This window comes from Chiloscyllium plagiosum, unplaced genomic scaffold (assembly GCF_037043375.1).
Source record: "Chiloscyllium plagiosum isolate Xiang-an unplaced genomic scaffold, Cpla_swu_hap1 HiC_scaffold_45, whole genome shotgun sequence".
In the NCBI taxonomy this organism is placed as follows: Eukaryota; Metazoa; Chordata; class Chondrichthyes; order Orectolobiformes; family Hemiscylliidae; genus Chiloscyllium; species Chiloscyllium plagiosum.
The window spans coordinates 39,189,734-39,211,055 of NW_028270183.1; the positions used below are offsets into that span (position 1 = coordinate 39,189,734).

The 21,322-nt window shown below is 40.7% G+C and overlaps 1 protein-coding gene across 1 annotated transcript in view; it reads left to right on the plus strand.

Moving 5' to 3' along the window:
* The window catches only part of atp13a1 (ATPase 13A1), a 144,605-nt gene that overhangs the window by 15,793 nt on the left and 107,490 nt on the right, over nucleotides 1-21,322 (plus strand). Inside the window, exons 5-10 of the mRNA XM_087983349.1 lie at nucleotides 4,897-5,052; nucleotides 8,011-8,080; nucleotides 10,098-10,204; nucleotides 10,937-11,066; nucleotides 13,657-13,712; nucleotides 20,648-20,774. Of these exons, the coding sequence (XP_087839475.1) occupies nucleotides 4,897-5,052; nucleotides 8,011-8,080; nucleotides 10,098-10,204; nucleotides 10,937-11,066; nucleotides 13,657-13,712; nucleotides 20,648-20,774 (646 nt within the window). The remainder of the gene's footprint in view (nucleotides 1-4,896; nucleotides 5,053-8,010; nucleotides 8,081-10,097; nucleotides 10,205-10,936; nucleotides 11,067-13,656; nucleotides 13,713-20,647; nucleotides 20,775-21,322) is intronic.

The window sequence follows — 21,322 nt, forward strand, 5'->3', positions numbered from 1 at the left end:
AATTTTTCTCTTCTGGTGTTTATCCACTTGAACTTTGATTATTTGAGTTGGCTTCCGTTATCCTTTCAGACAGCCCACCGAAGCCACACTGCAAATGAAAGGTTTCTTCATATTGCATTTGAATCTTTTGTCAATCATCTTAAATCTACAGTCCTCTGGTTACCAGCCCATCTCTACGTGGGAACAGTTTCTCTGTACTTAATGTGTAAAAACGTCATAGCTTTGAACACTATCACATCTCCTCTTGATTTGCTCTACTGTAAGGAATTGCTCCAATAACTAAAGTTATTCATAAGTACTGCTAATAGTTTAAGCAGTTGTATCTATTTTTGTCCTATCCAATGCTGCTACTACCTCCTCTTTTACTACTTCTATTTAATGCCTTAGCTGTGTCCTTGATCTCCAGGAATTCTCCTTTCTGGTCCATAATGGGTTCCTTTTGACTACTTTACCATTTGTGTTCATGAAAAAAGTACTTTTGGGAACTGTGATAACCCATTTAAGCCCCATGGCAAATCACTAATTCATCTCCCTATGGAACTGATGAATATGAGTTCCCTTGGTAATGAGGAATGACCAGCCCTACTGGAACTCTTCACCTGAGTCCTTTATAAAGCAGACCCTTACACCGGCGGTGGTCTTCAGGTAGGAGTGGACTCGGCTGTGGCAGCAACGATTGTTGAGGGGATAGACAGAATAACCCATGGTAATCGAAAACGTGCTGGTCAGAAAAATGCTAAAAAGTAAATGGAAAGGGTGATTGTTTACCTTCTGCACCTGGAAAGCAGAGGGACTTTGAAATAATGCAACATGAACTTTGTTCAAGAAGGGGTGTAGAGAGAGACCTAATAATTATAGACCAGTGAGCCTTGCTTTTGTTGTGGGTAAAGTGATGAAAACGGTTATAAGAGAGGATTTATAATCATCTAGAAAGGAATAAGCTGATTAGGGATAGTCAACGCCGTTTTGTGAAGGGTAGGTCATGCCTCTCAAATCTTTATTGAGTTCTCTGAGAAGGTGACCAAACAGGTGGATGAGGGTAAAGCAGTTGATGTGGTGTATATGGATTTCAGTAAGGCATTTGAAAAGGTTCACCACAGTAGGATATTGCACAAAATATGGAGGTTGGGGATTGAGGGTGATTTGGCGGTTTGGATCAGAAATTGGCTAGCTGAAAGAAGACAGAGGGTGGTGGTTTCACAGGACAGCACAACATCGAGGGCAACATTACTGCAGTGTAATGTTCTACGTTCTATGCAGCATAAAAAGCGAATAAAATATTCTGCAGCACCTACGGGAACTAATACAGGAACTTCAAGATAACACCCACACCCATGGTACTCTACCTAACCTTCCTGGGTGGGTACATCTAAGGTGCATATGGCTTTATTTTCAAATATTGAACATATTTAATACATTAGTGTCCGAAACTTTAGAAAATTGCCTTGCTGTAGCTTTCTATGGGATTATGCCATGTTTAATGCAAAGGAACATGCCTTGCTTGTAGAATTGGTACTGATGCAATATCAGACCTTGTGCTGTAAATGTGCATAATTTGTATGAGTATAATTCAAGAGGGGTTTCCAGTTTAAGCAAAAAATATGCTTGCATTTGGATTTGTGACCAAAATATCATTGTATCAGTACTAACCCTTCAAATTCTGTTTCAATAAAGAAAACATTTAAATTTGGAAAAAAAAGCAGACCCTGAGCCAACAGTTCTTGTCATACAGTGGTAATTCCCCTACCTCTGGGACAGGAGACCCAGTTTCAAGTTCTACATACTGCAGAGGTGTTTCATAAAATTGGTTGATTTAAAGAATATATTAAGCAGAACCCTTGGGGAGTTGTGGCATGGTAGTAATGTCGCCTACCTCTGAGCCAGGATGTCTGGGTTCAATACCACCTGCTCCAAAGGTGTGTAATAAGATCTCTGAACAGATTGTTTAGGAAAGATCGATAACGCAGACTCTTGTTAATCTTTGCCTGTAAATCTTTAATTGGCTGTACAGTGATTTAAGGGCTTTAAGTTCAATAGTTAAAAGCAAAAAAACTGTCATGGTCATTTTGTGGTGGGAAAGCTGTTCAGTTGTGTGTAAGAGCACTTCTGGATATACTGAAAAGAAAGAAAGATGGTTTGTCTATAAGATCCCTTGTGGATGTTTAAAAAACAGCAGACCCATGTGTGCCTCGGTGTCCTTGGCGAGGGAGTATGCAGTGGTAAAAGTGAGGACTGCAGATGCTGGAGATCAGAGTCAAGATTAGAGTGGTACTGGAAAAGCACAGCAGGTCAGGCAGCATCTGAGGAGCAGGAAAATCAACGTTTCAGGCAGGAACCCTTCAGGAATGTCCACCTTGCAGTGGAGCATGCAGTGTCCACCAATGCTCTCAATGCCTTTAGAGAGGTGGGAACCATGGGAGTTAGTATTTTATCTCCCCAGCCAACTACATTTTAATTTAATACCTTCCCACTCTGCTAACCTCTCTCTCACTTTTGTTGGTTTGCATGTAAATATCTAATTGGCTACAAGTGTGATGTACTGATGGCAGTTAATAATAAAAAACAAAATAAACGGTCATGATGATTGGGGAAACGCCACTTGTTTGTATGTAATGACACCTCCGGATGCAGATGGGATTTCACAGGAGACACTGGCACTGCACTGAGTCAGGTGCCCCAAGTTCATGTCCCACCTGTTCCCGAGGTGTGTAATGGCATCTCTGAACAGGTTGATTTAGAAAAATAGTTTAAATTAAAGAAAAACAGACCCGGGTGGGGCTGTTGTGGCACAGTAAATATGTCCTTACTCCTGAACCAGGAGGTCCGGGTTCAAGTTCGATCTGCTCCAGAGGTGTGTAATAACATCTCTGAAAATGTGTTTTAAAAAAAAAAGCAGACCCAGTTCCTCTTCCAACTCCATTTTGATTTCACCCTTGAGCTCTCTTTCCACTCTTCCCTCATGTTGATTGCTTGGGCTTTGCATGTAAGTTTCTAATTGGCTACACTGGTGATTTCCTAGTAGTGGTTAATAATTGAAATTTAAAAAAAAAGCCTTGATAATTTTGTGGTGGTAACGATGTTTGATTGTAAGAGCGCTTCTAGATATGAAAAGATTGGTAAAAGAAGATAAACCAGACCTGGGGTGAGTCTGCAGAACTGTGGTGTCCCAGGCTGGGACTAGCCTATGAATCCTGCTCTATTTTGGTGTTCAAGGATAAAAGATTATTCCTGAATTCTTATAGGAAGCCTTTTATGTTAGATCTAACTTATTCTCCTTTTTCTCTCTCTGTTCCTTTCTTAAAATTTTCTCTCAGTTTGTTTCTTTTCTATTACCCTTACTACTTACCTTACATATGTCCCAGACCTTTTATTTCAATCTTTGGCTTAAGGTGCCTTACCTTTACCTCAGGATGTCTATCCTGTCCCCAAATAATATGTACATTGAAGTACTCCCATTTCAATTACAGTTTCAGTTCAATTCCTGTTTTGCTTCCAATCTTCTTGGGCCAGACTTGTTTCAGCTTGCTGAAATTAGCCCTCCCCCAGTTAGATTCTTGTGTATTCTCTTGTTCTGAAGAACTCTTTGCTGTAGCATCCGAGGAGCAGAAGACTCGACATGGGCATGAGCCCTTCATCAGCATTCCAGCTTGATTCTCCTGCACCTTGGATGCTGCCTGACCGCCTGTGCTTTTGCAGCACAACACTCTGGACTCTGATCTCCAGCATCTGCCGTCCTCAGTTTCTCTTACTCCTTAATGTACTTCTCTTTGTCACGCTTTGTCCTCTCTGCACCTTGTTTTTCCTCTCAAATGTTTCAACTTCGTTTTCGATCCTCAGCAAAATTTATTTATAATATTGATCTTAACTTTGTGATGGCATTCTTTTCAGCTCCAAGTTTCACTTCGTTGACAGATGAATGATATTCTGAGGACAGTTAGCTGTTCTTGATAGTAATCATAAATGTGCATCACTAGTCACTAATTTAACAATAATGATCCGCAATGCTCAAATTTTAGTGTAAATCAGTTAGACTGTGTTTGTACAATATTTGGTTGTAATGTGTGTTATTTATAGTGAAAGAAACTGTGTATTTGAAGTGCACAGACAGTGCTGACATTCTGTCTGGGGGCATACATGTATGAAAGAGAAATGTCCCAGTTGAAGCCATCCAAAACACAAGATATATCCTCAGCTCTCAGTGAAAGCTGGAAGCAGATAAAAGGGTTTTATATCAGGACATGCTTCTCCCCCTACAAAAAGGCACTTCATTCTATGCGATTGATTCCAGATCTGACAGTACCTGCCCCTCTGAACTAAGTTGGAGTCCATCACATTGAGCAGAAAGCCAAAAGAGAGACCGCCTGTCCAAGTTCTTGGGAGGAATCCAGTAATCCTCCCCTGTGCTGGAAACAGTTTCTCTCTTGTTCAAATAAATTGGAATTTTGTTTGTGAACTAAGTATGTGTGCATCATTTTGATAATTGTGTCTGAAAGGCATATAAAGCCTGATTTCTAATCAACCACATAACTGCAATTGCAAGTGTTGCTTAGGGTAAAGGAATTAAGAGAGTTCTCAAGTAAAATAAATGTTACAGGCCTAATGCAGGAAAGTGGGACTATTATAGATAGTAGTGTATTTTTGGTGGTACAGACCTAATGGGCCAAAAGGCCTATTCTGTACTGTATGATTCTATAAAAGCAAAATTATCTTGTGGCGACTTCTTGCTGTTTGTGTTAAGGGCTGAATTTGATGTCATTCTCACTGTCAAACTTAATTCTAGCTCAGTACCTGTCTCCACAATCCAGGACACTTGATTTCATTTTAACCCACCAGTCCAAATGTTTTTTCTTGGGTTTACCATGATGAGTATTACTCTGTACCTTTCTGTTTCTGCAGGTGTTCTGTGTAGGTCTCTGGTGCTTGGATGAGTATTGGTACTATAGCGTGTTTACCCTTTTCATGCTGGTAGCCTTTGAGGCTTCCCTGGTGCAGCAGCAAATGAGGAACATGTCTGAGATTCGGAAAATGGGCAACAAACCCTACATGATCCAGGTAGGTGTTTATAAATTTAAATTTGGCAGGTATCCTTTTGAGTTGTTCAAGGTCAGGAAAATAGCCAGGAATAGGAAGCCTTTTACCTGGACGTATAAAGAGTCTTCGACGAAAAGAATATGGACAATTGCAGCACAGTTCCTACTCTAGTGCTCTAATTTGGTGCTAATTTACTCTGGACAGTATGTGTTTCCATTTTATAGTTCCAAAGTCACCATCAAACACTCCCTGGGCAGGCACAGGATGTATTGTTACAGATTTGTTCCGTTCCAATGTGAAATTACTTACCATTGTAACAGTGATAATGTGTTATAGAAATGGTCCTGTCACTTTTCTGTTCCCGGTTGGTACCGTATAGGGAACGAGTGTATGCGAGATAGGCATTAAACAATCTAAATCAACCTTCCAATCCAGCATCTGAGTACAGTTGCCATGTTCAGAATCAAACTCTTAATTACCCAGCTCAGACAGAGAGCGCGAGAGAGAAAGGGATAAAGTTTTCTCTTTCACTGTGGAGGAGTCATGCTGAGAGTGTCCAGATGAGTGTAAAGGAAGATATGGTGTCGTTTTAATAATTAGGAGTCTGTGTGGTAACGAGGGATGATATCTCGGAAGGGTCTTCAAATGAGGTTTGTGGGTAGAACTTATGAATAAAAAAGAGGCTGTCACAATGTTAGAAATGTATTATAGGCCACCAAACATGAGCGACAGAGGAGCAGATATATTGAGGTGGATTAAAAACAATACTAGGGTAATTAGGAACATTCCACTTCTCGCAATTAATTTATTCAAGTTCCCCAAAATTAATTAGGAAAGTCATATTGCAAAGGGCTCAAAGAGGGCAGATTTTGTGGACTGTATTCAGGAGAGCTTTTTATGTCAACATGTATAAGATCCAACAAGGGATAGTGCAGGTTAGACTTGGGGAATGAGGCTCGGTAGGGAGAGAGTTTTAGTGATAACAGCCATAACACCAAATATTTGATATTTCCTGTAGAATAGAAAAAAAGTAGTCTGTAAAAATAGTTTTCCCTCAGGAGAAGGCAGATTTTATCAAAACAAGACAGGATTTGGCCAAAATAGACTGGGAACAGCTACATGTGGGTGAATCTACAGCAGAACAGCATTCAAAAAGGAATTGGGAGAGTACAAGTCCAAGATGTTCCACTGTGTGAAATGTAGGAGCAACGCACCCAGAGAACCCTGGATGTCTAGGAATATGTAGGACTGGATAAGGAGGAAAAGAGAGAGGCTTTTAACAAGGCACAAAGGGAGCAAATCAGTGGAGGCCCAGGTGGAATGTAGATGCAGGAGGCATCTCAAAAAGCAATTAGAAGAGCAAAGAGGCAGTATGAACAACACTGGGCAAGATTAGGGAGAATTCCAAGATAGTTTCTATTGAGGGGAGGAGGATAACCAGGGAAAGAGAGAGCCTATTAAAGACTAAGGGGTAACCTGTGTGTGAAGTCAGAGGTGGGGTGTTAAATGTGTACTTCATATCCATCTTCATAGTCCGAGATATACAGCAGAGAAACAGACCCTTCGGTCCAACTCGTCCACGCTGACCAGGTATCCTAACCTAATCTAGTCCCGTTTGCTCACACTCGGCCCATATCCGTCTCAACCCTTCCTATTCAGTTATCCATCCAGATGCCTTTTAAATGTTGTAAATGAACCTGCTTCCACCACTTCCTTTGGCAGCTTATTCCATACACTCACCATCCTCTGCATGAGAAAGTTGCACCTTGGGTCCTTTTTAAATTTTTTTCCCCTCTCAACCTAAACCCATGCTTTCTAGTTCTGGGCGCCCCATCCCAGGGAAAAGACCTTGTCCATTCCCCTCATGATTTTATAAATCTCTAAAAGGTCACCCCTGAGCCGTCGACAGTCCAGGGAAAACAGCCTATTTGGCCTCTCCCTATCGCTCAAATTCTCCATCCCCGGCAACATCCTTGTACCCTTTCAAGTTTCACAACACTTGCTCGAAGGAGCACGTAGGTTCAGAATTTGGGAAGAGGTACTGTTGAGTCTCGAGCAGATTGACATTGGGAGTGAGGAGCTATTTGACGGGATTAAAAATGGAGATATACCCAGACCTGGGTGAGTTGTATCCCGGGATGTTTTGGGAAATTAAGGAGGAAATAAAAGCGGTTCTGTCCCAAATGTTTCATGTCTGTCTGGCCACAAGAAAGGTGCTAGAGGACTGGAAGGCAGCTAATGTTCTGCATAGCAAGAAGTGTGGAGGAGACAGATCAGAAAACTATCAACCAATGAATCTCGCATCAGTGGTAAGAAACCTGTTGGAGAAATTTCTGAAGGCGAGAACTAATTTTCCCTTGAAGAGACAAGATTTGATCATGGATAGTCAGCATAGCCTTCTCAGAGGGAGGTCATGCCTAGCAAATTTGATTGAATTTTTGGAAGGCTCAGAGAAATTTGACCAAGATGATTTCTGGCATTTTTTATTTTAGAGCTGAGAAGGTTGAGAGGTGTATAAGATTAAGAGGCATAAACAGGGTGGATATAGAGCAGCCCTTCCCCTCAGTTAAAGAGTCATTAAGGAGGTATAATTTATTTTTATTACAGGGTGATGTGTGCCACTGACCATGTATAAATGACATGGCATTAGTTATCAAGAGCAATTACATGATGCAGTTTAGATATCAATAGCAGCACCAACATTAAAAATAGCTTCTGTCACCTTGAAAATTCCTGTATTGATACAGCAGAATACCTGCATTATCACCAAAGAATATAGCAAAAATTGTTGGGTTGCAAATAAGTTTATATTTAGTGAATATGAAGGAAACTCTGGCAGGGATGTCATAGCTTGTTTATCAAGGATGTTACTTGACAGTAGGTTAATAAAAGTGTGTCCAGTGGGGTTTGTGTGCATGTCATGCAAGGTGATGTGTTTACCACTAAATGAGTTTGACTTTGCTCCTGGACTTTTTCTAGGTCTACAGGAACAGGAAGTGGAGGCAAATCTCAAGTGACGAGCTCATTCCTGGTGACATTGTTTCAATAGGTATTTGTTTATGTCATGAAAGGAGATGGCACATCTATGGGCCTGCTGTTCCCCTATTTACAAAATCTTATTTTAAACAGGAGTTTTATTTAATTCCTCACTTCTGCTTTATTTACTTTGTAAAACTGACTGTCAGTTTGTGTGGATGCATCCCTCCTGAGTCATTCCAGTGATGGAGATTGTGGGGATTACTCCATATCACTCCAATGACCCTCCCCCACCCACCAGCACCACCATGAAAACTATTAAATTTGTGATTGAGCAGTTGTGTGCTGCACCTATGGAACTGAAATTGACCACCTGTTAAAGAACTCTCTCTGGCAGCTTCAGAGTCACTGACACTCGACCTGTTGTTCAATGAATGTTGAACGGATGTGCTAGAGTTTTGCTTGTCATAGCATGTGAATGACTACTTTATGTTCCAAAGCAGTTATTGCTTACATTGGTTTTAGAAACCAAAACACTTTAGGGATGTTATTGGATTAAAATGATGCCAAGCTCCAAGAGAGAGTTTAAGAAGATCATTTAAGCGTGGTGACTTCCAGAAAGGTGCTCAAATTAGTGGTAAGATAGAGTGCTTTATGGACAAACTTACAATACTGAGCTTGAAACCTGGACAGCTGAAGACACTGCAACCAATGGCCATGTCAACCTAAATTTGAGTGGCCTCTCGCCGCTACCCAATCTCTTGCTTCAAGTGTTAATATGATCTTGTGACCTCTCTTATTTTTCCATGTCATGCAGACAAATTTAATCTCAAAACGTTAGGTTTAAGTGATATAACTTGTGTTTCCTTGATTGACAGTGCTTTCTCTAAATTCCAGGGTATGTAGACAGTTTTATAAAGCTATATTGTTCTAACATAGAGACAGACAGCCAAATCAAATCAGTCTCCCTATCTCTGTATTTGTAACAGAGCAAAAATGCACAATGACTCTAACAACTGAACCCAGTAGTTCCTCACCAGACTTTGAATAATTGATACCAGACACCATGTCTACAGCTTAAACAACAGATTTAACAATTTACTGATAATACAGTAGCTTTAGCAGAGCAAAGTTAAACTAACTAATGTCTATAAAACCCATCTTCTTTGATTTTAACCCCTATTATCACAAACATAGTTAAGGGATAAATCAAAACAAATAGAAGCGAGATGTAACTGGTCAGTTCACTTTAGTTGTTTCCATGATCTGTAATCTCACAGACAGATGGGATTGTATCTTGCTTGGTTTCTGATGACACCAATGCATGAAGGTAGCTTCCAGTAGGCTCATTCATTAAATTCTTATAACAGATTCTATTCTCTGAACTTTCAATAAGTTGATAATGGGGGGACAACCAGAGAACAATCAAACCTCTGTCCTGTATCAGTAAGAACCAAAATCCTTCTGATTTAAACACATTTCAAAAACCAGTTCAAGTTTTGGATTCTATTTGTTAAGCTGGTCTCCCTGTGAGTCCCCTGTTGTCATTCAAATGCCTGAAATGTCTAAAGAGCATTCTTTGAACAAGAGTCCACCTACAGTTAACGTCCAGGCCACTGCCTCATAAACAAATAACAGTTAGTTTATTCTCCCTTTTTTAAAAAAAAATACAAGCTGTTGCTCACAGTCCAAATGTCACCTTCAGCTCTCAACTCTGTTCACAGATGCAAACCAAAGCTAATAAAAATAAAATAGGCAAGGAATTTTGTGCCATTCTCCTGGCTAATTATATATCTTTCAAGAACACCACTCCAAGGAACTTTGCGCCAGTCTCTTGGATAATATTTATCCCTCGACCAATACCAACCATCTGATCAATTTCACATATCTTTTCTGAGACCATGCTATGCTATACATAAATTGGCTGTCACGTTTCCCATGTTCTAACCATGACTACAATGTTTAAAAGAATTTAAATGTCTGTAAGAGGCATTGTATAAACGTGAAGATTTTTTAAAAAACTTATGTTTTGGCAATATACTGCCCATTATAATCCAGCTGCAAGTCATAGCTCTATTGTTTCTGGCTAGGTCGATCACCTCATGAGAATCTGGTTCCCTGTGATGTTTTGCTGCTCAGAGGTCGCTGCATTGTAGATGAAGCAATGCTGACTGGGGAGTCTGTCCCCCAGATGAAGGTATGGCATGAAGTAACAGTATTAGGGAGAATGATCGTCTGAGAGCAATATCTGATTTTTTGTAATCTGAAAAAAAACTGAATGTACTGATGTAATGGGAATTAGCATTTACCACTTATAAATTGTGCGTGCACTAATTACATGCTACTAGTTTAATTTGGGTGTATGGGCCCTTATGGTAATCAAGCTATATTTAATTTAAGTGTGTTAGCCTAATATCAACACTCACAGATTCCCTACAGTATGGAAGAGACCATTCGGTTCATCAAGTTCACACCAACCCTCCAAAGAGCATTCTGGCCAAATTCTGTTGGGTAGTTATTCCTGTAAGCTTGTGGTGCTTTAACTATATTAGAGCTGCTATTTATCTGAATGGACAACACACATTAGAAGAGTGCTGAGGGTTGATTATTGAGTATAATGTGGCTGGATCACTTCTGTTCCTATATTAGCAGTTATGTCAAGTGATACTTAATATACTCACCTTTTTAGGTTGGGGGTGTTTGGACGGAAGAGTATTTCCTCAGTATCTTGGAACAGGAAACATTTGTAGTTATGGATATCTCAAAGCACAACAAGCTCTTCTTGCAATAAGCTAAGCTATTGACTCCTCTGCTCTGAGACATCTGACCTAACTCGTAACCAAGACAGGACCTGTTGATTCCTCAATCTCCATATTGAGAAATATGGGAGATTGGGAAACTAAGATCTTCACTGCATTGTTTGTTGCAGGAACCGATAGAAGATGTTAACCCAAATCACACATTGGACTTGCAGGCAGATTCAAAACTGCATGTAATATTTGGCGGAACCAAAGTAGTTCAACATTCTCCACCACAGAAAACCAGTGCAGGACTCAAACGTAAGTACAGTAACAACGATTGATGTATCTTCTATCACCATAACTGCATCACTTTTCTTTTAAACCAGTGCTGTAATTTTAATATATTATCATCTGGTGTAGATTTTGGGCTGTGTGTATTTCAGTTTGGGGCACATTTTTATTTTAATGTGGTTGGCTTGAGTTTTTCCCCGATCCAGTTTTATTACGTTACAAAAATGATTGTCCTACAACTTATCTCCTAAAATGCCAGTGTTTAGACAGTGGTGCCTCTTGTTGAGCAAGAGAAAAATTACCCAGTCTCCTTTATCCGTTCCTCAAATTGTAAATTGGAAACTAGTAAATGAGTTGCTGTCCAATGAACTACAAAGTAAAGCACTCTGTGCTGAGTGAGAGAGACAGAAAATAGATAGAATACTACAGTTATTAGACTTAAACCAGGTTTGTTTTTCATAGGAATAAAATAGAATTAATGAAGACTTTGAGAGTTTTTGGCATTCTGCACAATTGATTGGGGTTGTTTCAAAACAAAATTGACATCTGTATTTCTGTAACTGAAGCAATGGAACAGATGTCAAAAATCAATCAAAATTGCATTTACAATGTTCTTTGCTTCTGAAAAGCTCAAAATATTGGTCAGCTATTTTAGGTTCCAGGTTTTTAATCGACACCATTACCCCATTGCACAGTTCAATGGATTAGCTTTCATTGGTGTGCAGTCAGTCTGAGGATTATTTTGTTGAATTTTCTGTACCTGTCACTCTGCAATAGCTCCAATAAAAATAATCCAGACCATTGGCCTCGAGCACACCTATTGCTTTGTTTACCCTAATCCTCAGTCAATGGTACTTTTTGACATTTGTTTAGAATTTTGATAAGTTTTCTATTTTTTGTTTCAAGTAACCTTCCCTCCTTCACCTGAGTTCATCTAGTAATTTCGTTTTCAAATAAATAAATCTGCTACTCCCAGAGATAGTTTGTTGATGTGAGTCACTGAGACAGTTATCAATCTGGGTTAGGTTGGTAGAAAATATTGTGCATTAACTTCTTTTAAGCAGGGGGAAAGTAATAGTTTAATATAGAAGTGGGGAACCTTTTCATGTTGGAAGGCTGTATTATGTTAGTTGTAATCTAATAAAACCACATCCAAAAAACTTCAATTATATATTCTTCAAAATTCACATTTTTTTAATTGTGGCAGTCAGTCTGTGAGGATTATTTTGTTGAATTTTCTTTTACTCACTGGTATTTTAAATACATTCATTTTAAGATAAAAATAAAAATAATAAAGGACGGAAAAAAACATATTAATAAAAAATAAAAGATTTGTTCTGCAAAATTTGGATTCATTCAAAAGGCCGCACACAATGGGCCTAGAAGGCCGCAGGTTCCCCACTCCTGTAATATTTGTTTATCCTCTGACATAAGAGTTAAGATCATAGAACCATACAGCCCAGTACAGGCCCTTCGGCCCTCAGTGTTGTTCCAACCTTTTATCCTACTCGAAGATTAGACTAACCTACTTACCCTTCGTTGTACTGTCATCCATGTGCCTATTCAAGGGTTGCTTAAATGTTCCCAATGTGGCTGATTCTACTGCCACTGTTGACGGTGCATTTCACACACTCACCACTCTGTGTAAAGAACCTACCTCTGACATCTCCCCTAAATCTTCCTCCAATCACCTTAAAATTATGCTCCCTCATGATAGCCATTTCTGTTCTGGGAAAAAGTCTCTGGCTATCCACCCTATCTATGCCTTTCTTTCATCTTGTACACCTCTATCAAGTAACCTCTCATCTTTCTTCCCTCCAATGAGAAAAGCCTGAGCTCTCAACTATTTTTCATAACACATGCCCTCCAGTCCAGCAGCATCTGGTACATCTCCTCTGCACCCTCTCTAAAGCTTCCACTTGCTTCCTATAATGAGGCAACCAGAACTGAACACAATATTCCAAGTGTTGTCTAACCAGAGCTTTATAGAACTGCAGCATAACTTTAAAGTTCTTAAACTAAATCCTCCTACTAATGAAAGCTAACACACCATATGCCTTCTTAACAATCCTATCAACTTAGGTGGCAACATTGATGGATCTATGGACATGGACCCTAAGATCCTACTGTTCCTCCACACTACCAAGACTCCTGCCTTTAACCCTGTACTCTGCATTCAAATTCAACCTTCCAAAATGAATCATTTCACACTTTTCCAGGTTGAACTCCATCTACCACTTCTCAGTCCAGCTCTGCTTCCTGTCAATGTCCCTTTTGAAGGACTGTCCCTCTCAACCACTCCCCTCATTTGCCGCATGATGATCTTCAGGTTAAACCATCCTTCCTTATAAGGCAAAACTAAACCCCCTCATAACATTGCAGTTCTGTCCATTCAGCTGGATTAATGCAGTTGTTTCATATAAACATGTTTTGCAATTATAGTGCAGTATCAGGATTTGGACAAATGTTTAAAATTTTGAAGAACTTTGTATTTTCCAACTTGCATGAGAATTTTTTTCTTTTGTGTTGATCTTTTTGGCTTGTATATTTTAACTGCCTCAGTCAAAAAATGCCATTTGCACCACTAACATTCCTGTCCTTGTGATTATTTCCCCAGCTGTGGATAGTGGGTGTGTTGCCTATGTCCTGAGAACTGGTTTTAATACTTCTCAGGTGAGTAGATCACCATGCACAGTCAGATTAGGAGAGAATTGTTGAACTGGCCACAGCATTATGACAGAGAATCATAATGTGGCTGAGACTGCTGCAATTTTGATCAGTGAAGTTACGTCTCAGGTTTCCGTGCAAAAGTTCAGCAACAATGGCAAACCAGACCAGTGAATTCAATTTACCGCTTGTTAGCTGTTCAGCACTGGATTACTGTTGTACAGGAGAACATAGCTACACTGTTTTAAACCACTCTGATTCCACCCAGCTTGCATTTGTTATCTGGATGGAAATGCCAGGCCCAGACACCGGGAGTCCCTGGGTTACAAATTGATTCTATTCTTGAGTACATGCACAAGCTGATTTGTACGCAAGTCAGAACACAATTCTATACAATGCAGTGCAATATAAAATAGCAGTTCATTCACATGTTACATCTTTAAAATCAATATTAATATGGGACCTCGTTCATCAGTTGGACATTCGTAAATCAGGGACCGCCTATATAGTTCAACACTGCCAACCCATTGCACAGCAGAGTGAGGTATAGTGATTTAATTATGCTACTTCATGTATTCTTGGTAATGGAAACATTTACTTCAAACCTAAAAGAAGAACAGACAAAAATATATCAGCGACAACAGCAATAATTTTTAAGTATATAATAGGAGTTAGAGATTAGCTAGGCAAAGGGTACATCCTCTCCAGGATAAAGGAGGGAATTTATGTGTGGATTGGATGAAATGGATGAGGTCCTTAACAAATACTTTGCATCAGTTGATATTCTGGCGCTTGTCAATATGAAAAAACTGTTAGGTGTCTTGGAAAACATTCAAGTATACAAGTCCCCAGGACCTGATGAAATCTATCCCAGAATATTGAGGAAGGCAGTTGAGGAAATTGCCGGGGCCTTGTACAAGGTCTTTTTATCCTTTTTAGTCACAGGAGAGGTTCCAGAGGACTGTACATAGCCGTTTTTTTTGAGAAGGACGACAGGAATGATTACGGGTTGGTGAGCTTCAGTGGTCAGCAAGTTATCGTGGAAGGTTGTTAGAGATAGGATTTACTCACGTTTGGAAAAATATGACTTATTAGCTGTAGGCAGCACAGCTTTGTGTAGGGAGGTCATGTTCCTCAAACTTGATTAAGTGTTTTGAGGAAGTGACAAAGATAATTGAGAGCAGGGCAGTTGAAGTTATCTATATGAATTTAACAAGGCCCCTCATGACAGGCTGATAGAAAGAGGTGAAAGTTACATTGGTTCCACAGTGAGCTGGTAAGATGGGTGGAGAACTTTGTCAAAGAAGCTAGAGAATAGCTGTGGAAGGTTGTTTTTCTGACTGACTGGTATTCTGTAACCAGTGTTGTTCTGCAGGGATTAGTGCTGGGGCCCCTGTTTGTAATATATATGTAAATGATTTGAAGGAGAGTGTAGGTGGTTTGATTAGTAATTTTACAGATGATGCAGCGACAGGGGGAGCTGCAATTAGTGAAGAGGGTTGCCAGAGGATACAGCAGGATATAAATAAAACATAGAACAGTACAGCACAGAACAGGCCCTTCAGCCCACAATGTTGTGCCGACCACTGATCCTCATGTATGTACCCTCAAATTTCTGTGACCATATGCATGTCCAGTAGTCTCTTAAATGTCCCCAATGACCCTGCCTCCACAACTGCTGCTGGCAACGCATTCCATGCTCTCACAACTCTCTGTGTAAAGAACCCGCCTCTGACATCCCCTCTATACTTTCCTCCAACCAGCTTAAAGCTATGACCCCTCGTGTTAGTCATTTCTGCCCTGGGAAATAGTCTCTGGCTATCGATTCTATCTATGCCTCCCATTATCTTGTATACCTCAATTAGATCCCCTCTCTTCCTCTTTTTCTCCAATGAAAAAAGTCCGAGCTCAGTCAACCTCTCTTCATAAGATAAGCCCTCCAGTCCAGGCAGCATCCTGGTAAACCTCCTCTGAACCCTCTCCAAAGCATCCATATCTTTCCTATAATAGGGCAACCAGAACTGGACGCAGTATTCCAAGTGCGGTCTAACCAAAGTTTTATAGAGCTGCAACAAGATCTCATGACTCTTAAACTCAATCCCCCTGTTAATGAAAGCCAAAACACCATATGCTTTCTTAACAACCCTGTCCACTTGGGTGGCCATTTTAAAGGATCTATGTACCTGCACACCAAGATCCCTCTGTTCCTCCACACTGTCAAGAATCCTATCCTTAATCCTGTACTCAGCTTTCAAATTTGACCTTCCAAAATGCATCACCTCGCATTTATCCAGGTTGAACTCCATCTGCCACCTCTCAGCCCATCTCTGCATCCTGTCAATATTCCGCTGCAGCCGACAACAGCCCTCTGTACTGTCAACGACACCTCCAACTTTTGTGTCGTCTGCAAACTTGCTGACCCATCCTTCGATCCCCTCATCCGAGTCATTAATAAAAATTACAAATAGTAGAGGCCCAAGGACAGATAACTGTGGAACACCACTCACCACAGACTTTCAGGCAGAATATTTTCCTTCTTCTACCACTCGCTCTCTTCTGTTGGCCAGCCAATTCTGTATCCAGACAGCTAAGTTCCCCTGTATCCCATTCCTCCTGACCTTCTGAATGAGCCTACCATGGGGAACCTTATCAAATGCCTTGCTGAAGTCCATAAACACACCACATCCACAGCTCGACCCTCATCAACTTTTCTAGTCACATCCTCAAAGAACTTGATAAGGTTTGTGAGGCATGACCTGCCCCTCACAAAGCCGTGTTGACTGCATTTAATCAAGCCATGCTCTTCCAGATGGTCATAAATCCTATTCCTCAGAATTCTTTCTAACACCTTGCAGACAACAGACGTGAGACTTAATTGCTGGGGATTTTCCTATTTCCTTTCTTGAAGAGAGGAATTACATTTGCCTGTCTCCAGTCCTCCGTACGACTCCAGTGGAGAGCGAGGATGCAAAGATCTTTGCAAGTGGCGAAGCAGTTGCATTTCTCGTTTCCCAAAGCAGCCGAAGACAAATCTGGTCCGGGCCTGGCGACTTGTCAATCTTCATGTTTGACAAAATTTTCAGCACATCCATGCACACCTGCTCTTCAAAGGTTTCATTCACTACAAAGTTTGTTTGTTCTTAAAGACAGAAGCAAAAAACTCATTTAGGGCTTCCCCTACCACCTCAGACTCCACACACATATTCCCTATGCTATCCCTGATCGGCCCTACTCTTTCTTTGACCATTCTCTTATTCCTCACATAAGTGTAAAATGCCTTTGTGTTCTCCCTAATCCGTTCTGCCAAGCCTTTCTCGTGCCCCCTCCTGGCTCTCCTCGACTGGAGAAGTGTGTGGAGTATTGGCAGATGGCGTTTAATCTGGACAAATGTGAAGTGATGCATTTTGGAAGATCTAATGCAGAGGGCAAGTATACAGTAAGTAACAGAACCCTTAGTAGCATCAACATACAGAGAATCCAGGTGTACAGGTTCACAGTTCACTGAAATTGGCAACACAAGTGGATAAGGTGGTCAAGAAGGCATATCACCATTTGCCTTCATTGGTTGGGGCATAGAGTATATAAATTGGCAAGTCATGTTGAACATTAGTTAACCCATATTTGGAATATCGTGTAAAATTCTGGTCACCACACTGCAAGAAGGATGTGGAGGCATTGGAGAGGGTACAGAAACAATTAACCAGGATGTTACCTGATTTGAGGAGACATTGGACAAACATGGTTTGTTTTCACTTAAAAGTCAGAAAATGAAAGGTGGCCTGATAGTTTCATAAAATTCTATGAGAGGCAAGATAGAATGGATATTTGGAGTCTTGCCCCAGGTCGAAATGTCAATTACAAGGGGGCATAAGTTTAAGGTAAAAAGGGGTAAGTTTAAAGGAGATAAGGGAGGCAAGTATTTTTCCCCACAGAGTGGTAAGTGCCTGGAATGTGCTGCCAGAGGAGGTGATGGAGGTGGATACAATAGCTGTGTTTCAGAGGCATCTTGGTCAGGCAGCATCCGAGGAGCAGGAGAATTGACGTTTTGGGCATAAGCCCTTCAGGAAATGTCGATTCTCTTGATCCTCAGATGCTGCCTGACCTGTTGTGCTTTTGCAGCACTGCACTCTTGACTCTGATCTCCAGCATCTGCGTTCTCACTTGCTCCTTAAGAGGCATCTTGATAGATACATGAATAGATAGGGAATAGAGGGTGTGGACCACTGAGAGGCAAAAAAGGTTTTTGGTTTAGAAAGGCATAATATGTTGGTGCAGTCTTGATATGCCGGAAGGTTTGTTGCTGTGCTGTGCTGTTCCTAGTTCTTTGTAAATTTGTGAAAGATGAATGCTTACAGATTATATAGGAAGTGAGTTCGGTACACTGAAATATTCAGCCTACTGTCAACTAACACCTACAGTGTTTGGCAGTATTATCTAGGTCTAGAAATAATAGTTTGAGTTGCACCCAAGAGACATGTACATCATTTTTGTTGACACTCCGGTGCTCCTAAGGGTATCCCAGATGTCTGGTGGGACTTCAAACCTGGCCTGCCCTGCTTGCTCAGCTGAAAATAAAAGAACAAGCTGCTGCCAGAAGAATAGCAAGGGATTTGCTGTTCTTCCTCCTCAAAAAAGACCACTAAAACGAGATTTTGTGGAATATCTTTGTCTCACGTATAGTTTCTAAGAATTTGTGTGTAAACTGGCTGACACCTATTGAAAATAATTAATTGAATGTTGAGCACTTTGAGATCTTAGATATTTGATAAGGCATTTTAGTTTTTGATATTTCAAGCTTCCTGCTTATTTTATCCTGAATTCTCAATGGTAGTGCAAGCAGTCAGCAACCTTTCTCCAATAAAATCTCTCATTTGTATCCATTCCCTGTCACAGTTTTGGTTATGAATTCATTGTGTCCATTTATATTAGGAATCACCAGTGTAAGCCTGTGGTTGTGATTATATTCTCTTCTCCAGTTGAGATCTGTAGTGCCTGAAGGAGGAGATGCAAAAGTTTATTGCAGTGTGACAATTTATATCCAATAATAACAGTAAAATACTTTGGATGCTGGAAATTTTAAATAAAAACAAGATCTGGTAGTATCTGTGGAGAGGGAAGGAGTTTATGTTGCACGTCTGATAGACCTCTGTTTCAGAACATTTTAAAATTTATGGTGCAAACTGCCTAAGTAACATGAGTGTAGAAATTTCCAATCTCAAAGGATTTGAATTATGTCATCATATGTTAGTCTAATTATCGAATTTCCTCTAAGCTTGATGTATTGGAAAACTTAGTTTTGAATCCTTCTGAATGACTACTGAACCTTGCAAATGGCTAGTTGTTATTTTATTATTAATGAGTATGTTACTGAGGTTGATTTTATTTGTTTATCTTTTGTGCAGTTTTTCTGTATATGCATAAGAAATGTACATCTGCTGAAATACCATCTATATCCCATTTCTTAAATCAAAACTAGTTGCTCAGCCAGATTTAGAAGGAGCAGGGAGTCCTACCCAATATCTTTCCCTCAATGAACACCGTCAAAGCAGTATACAAAATGCTGCTTCATCTCATTGTTTGGTGGCCTTGCTTACGCTGTGTAACATGAGTTCTTGTCCCTATAGAGTGACTGTGCTTCAAGTAATTCATTGTTAGTGAAGCAATTAAAAAAAACTGCCAACATATAGTGCAGCAGTGCCATGCAACAATAAGTTGTTAGTTCACAAGATGTCAGGCCATATATAGTTTTTGTGAAACAGTTTTCTACATTTAGCGTTTTCAACTGCAGTCCCTCTTTTGCTGTTTGAACAGGCTGCTGCTAACTTTTTCATAGAATCCTTACAGTGCAAAAAGGGGCCATTTGACCCATCTAGTCCACACTGACCCTGCATAAAGCATTCCACCCAGACCCACCCTATCCCTGTAACCTACATCTCCTATGGCTAGTCCACCTAGCCTGCGCATACCCAGACATTACGGGGCATTTTAGCATGGTCAGTCCACCAAACTGGCACATCTTTGGACAGTCGGAAGAAACCAGAACACTCGACAGAAACCCACTTGGGCATGGGGACAGCATGTAAACTCCACATACAGCCAAGGCTGAAATTGAATCCAGGTCCCTGGCACTGAAAGGCAGCAGTGCTAATCATCTTGATGAAGGGCTTATGCCCGAAACATCGATTCTTCTGCTCCTCTGATGCTGCCTGACCTTGCTGTGCTTTTCTAACACCACACTCTTGACTCTAATCATTGACCTGCTTTACTGCCCTTGACTATACTTCAGCTCCACACTCTTGATTAATGAGTATCCAGTACAGAGAAGAGCAAACAGGTTAAAGGGCCTTCTCCTAGGCCTGCTGTGAGGCTTGACAAAGTGGCCTTGAATGTGTCCAGGCAGTGCGCTGTGGAAAGGGTCGTTGTGCCTGCTTGTCTGTCCCTCTTTTGCATTTATGTCCCTGCTCAGGTACCCATTGAGATGAATCATACAGTGTCTGCTGGCAAGTCTTTAAGGACAGCTGAGCACTTTTTCTGCTTTATTTTTCTTTCTTTCAAATGACTTGTCACCTGCTTCCTTCCCTAAATCCAGCCCCCACCTCACTTTTCCTCAATCTTGATCTCTGGTGTGCTGTATGTGCCTGATCTGTGACCCCTTTCCCCTCGCTCTTCCTCCACTTTGCCCAACTTGTGCTTTTGCTGTCGTCCACAGCTATAATCTTTGCCTGTCTGTGTGACTGTTTGATTTTTATCTCATGTATATCCTCTCCCCCTCTGTGTGAAGTTATATAAATACAAATATGTGTATTATAGATTGCCCAAATGTTGATCATCCGTGGAATGAACCAAGAAATAGGTTCTTAGTGCAGAAAACTGGAAGAGCGTGCAAGGAAAACACAAATCTTGCTTTTGTTAATAATTGAATTTTGCTTTAAAACTTCCAGGGCAAATTGCTGCGAACAATCCTGTTTGGAGTCAAACGGGTTACAGCCAATAATCTGGAGACATTCATTTTCATCCTTTTCCTTCTCATCTTTGCTATTGCAGCAGCTGTATATGTCTGGGTTGAAGGTAAGCTCCAAATACTTATTTTTACTTTGCATTGCAGATTCAGGAAGGCTGTTGAAGCATGAATCCAGAGCTAGTCACTATTTACCATTACCATTCTTAGTGGAAGTCAAATACTTCCCTACCTTGTGAAAGGGGAGGATGTTATAGATTAGATTGATTAGATTAGATTCCCTACAGTGTGGAGACAGGCCCTCCGGCCCAACCAGTCCACACCGATTTTCCGAAGAGTAACCCACCCAGACCCATTTCCTTCTGACTAATGCACCTAACACTATGGGCAATTTAACATGGCCAGTTCACCTGACCCGTACATCTTTGGACTGTGGGAGGAAACGGGAGCACCTGAAGGAAACCCACTCAGACACTAGGAGAATGTGCAGACTCCACACACTTGCCCAAGGCTGGAATCAAACCTGGGACCCTGGCGCTGTGAGGCAGCAGTGCTAACCACTGTGCCATTGTGCTGCCATAAATGCACAAGGGAGGGAAAGAAGTAAAAATTGTACCTGACTAAGGAATTGCCTTCACTACAAGAGGAGGTTTGGTGG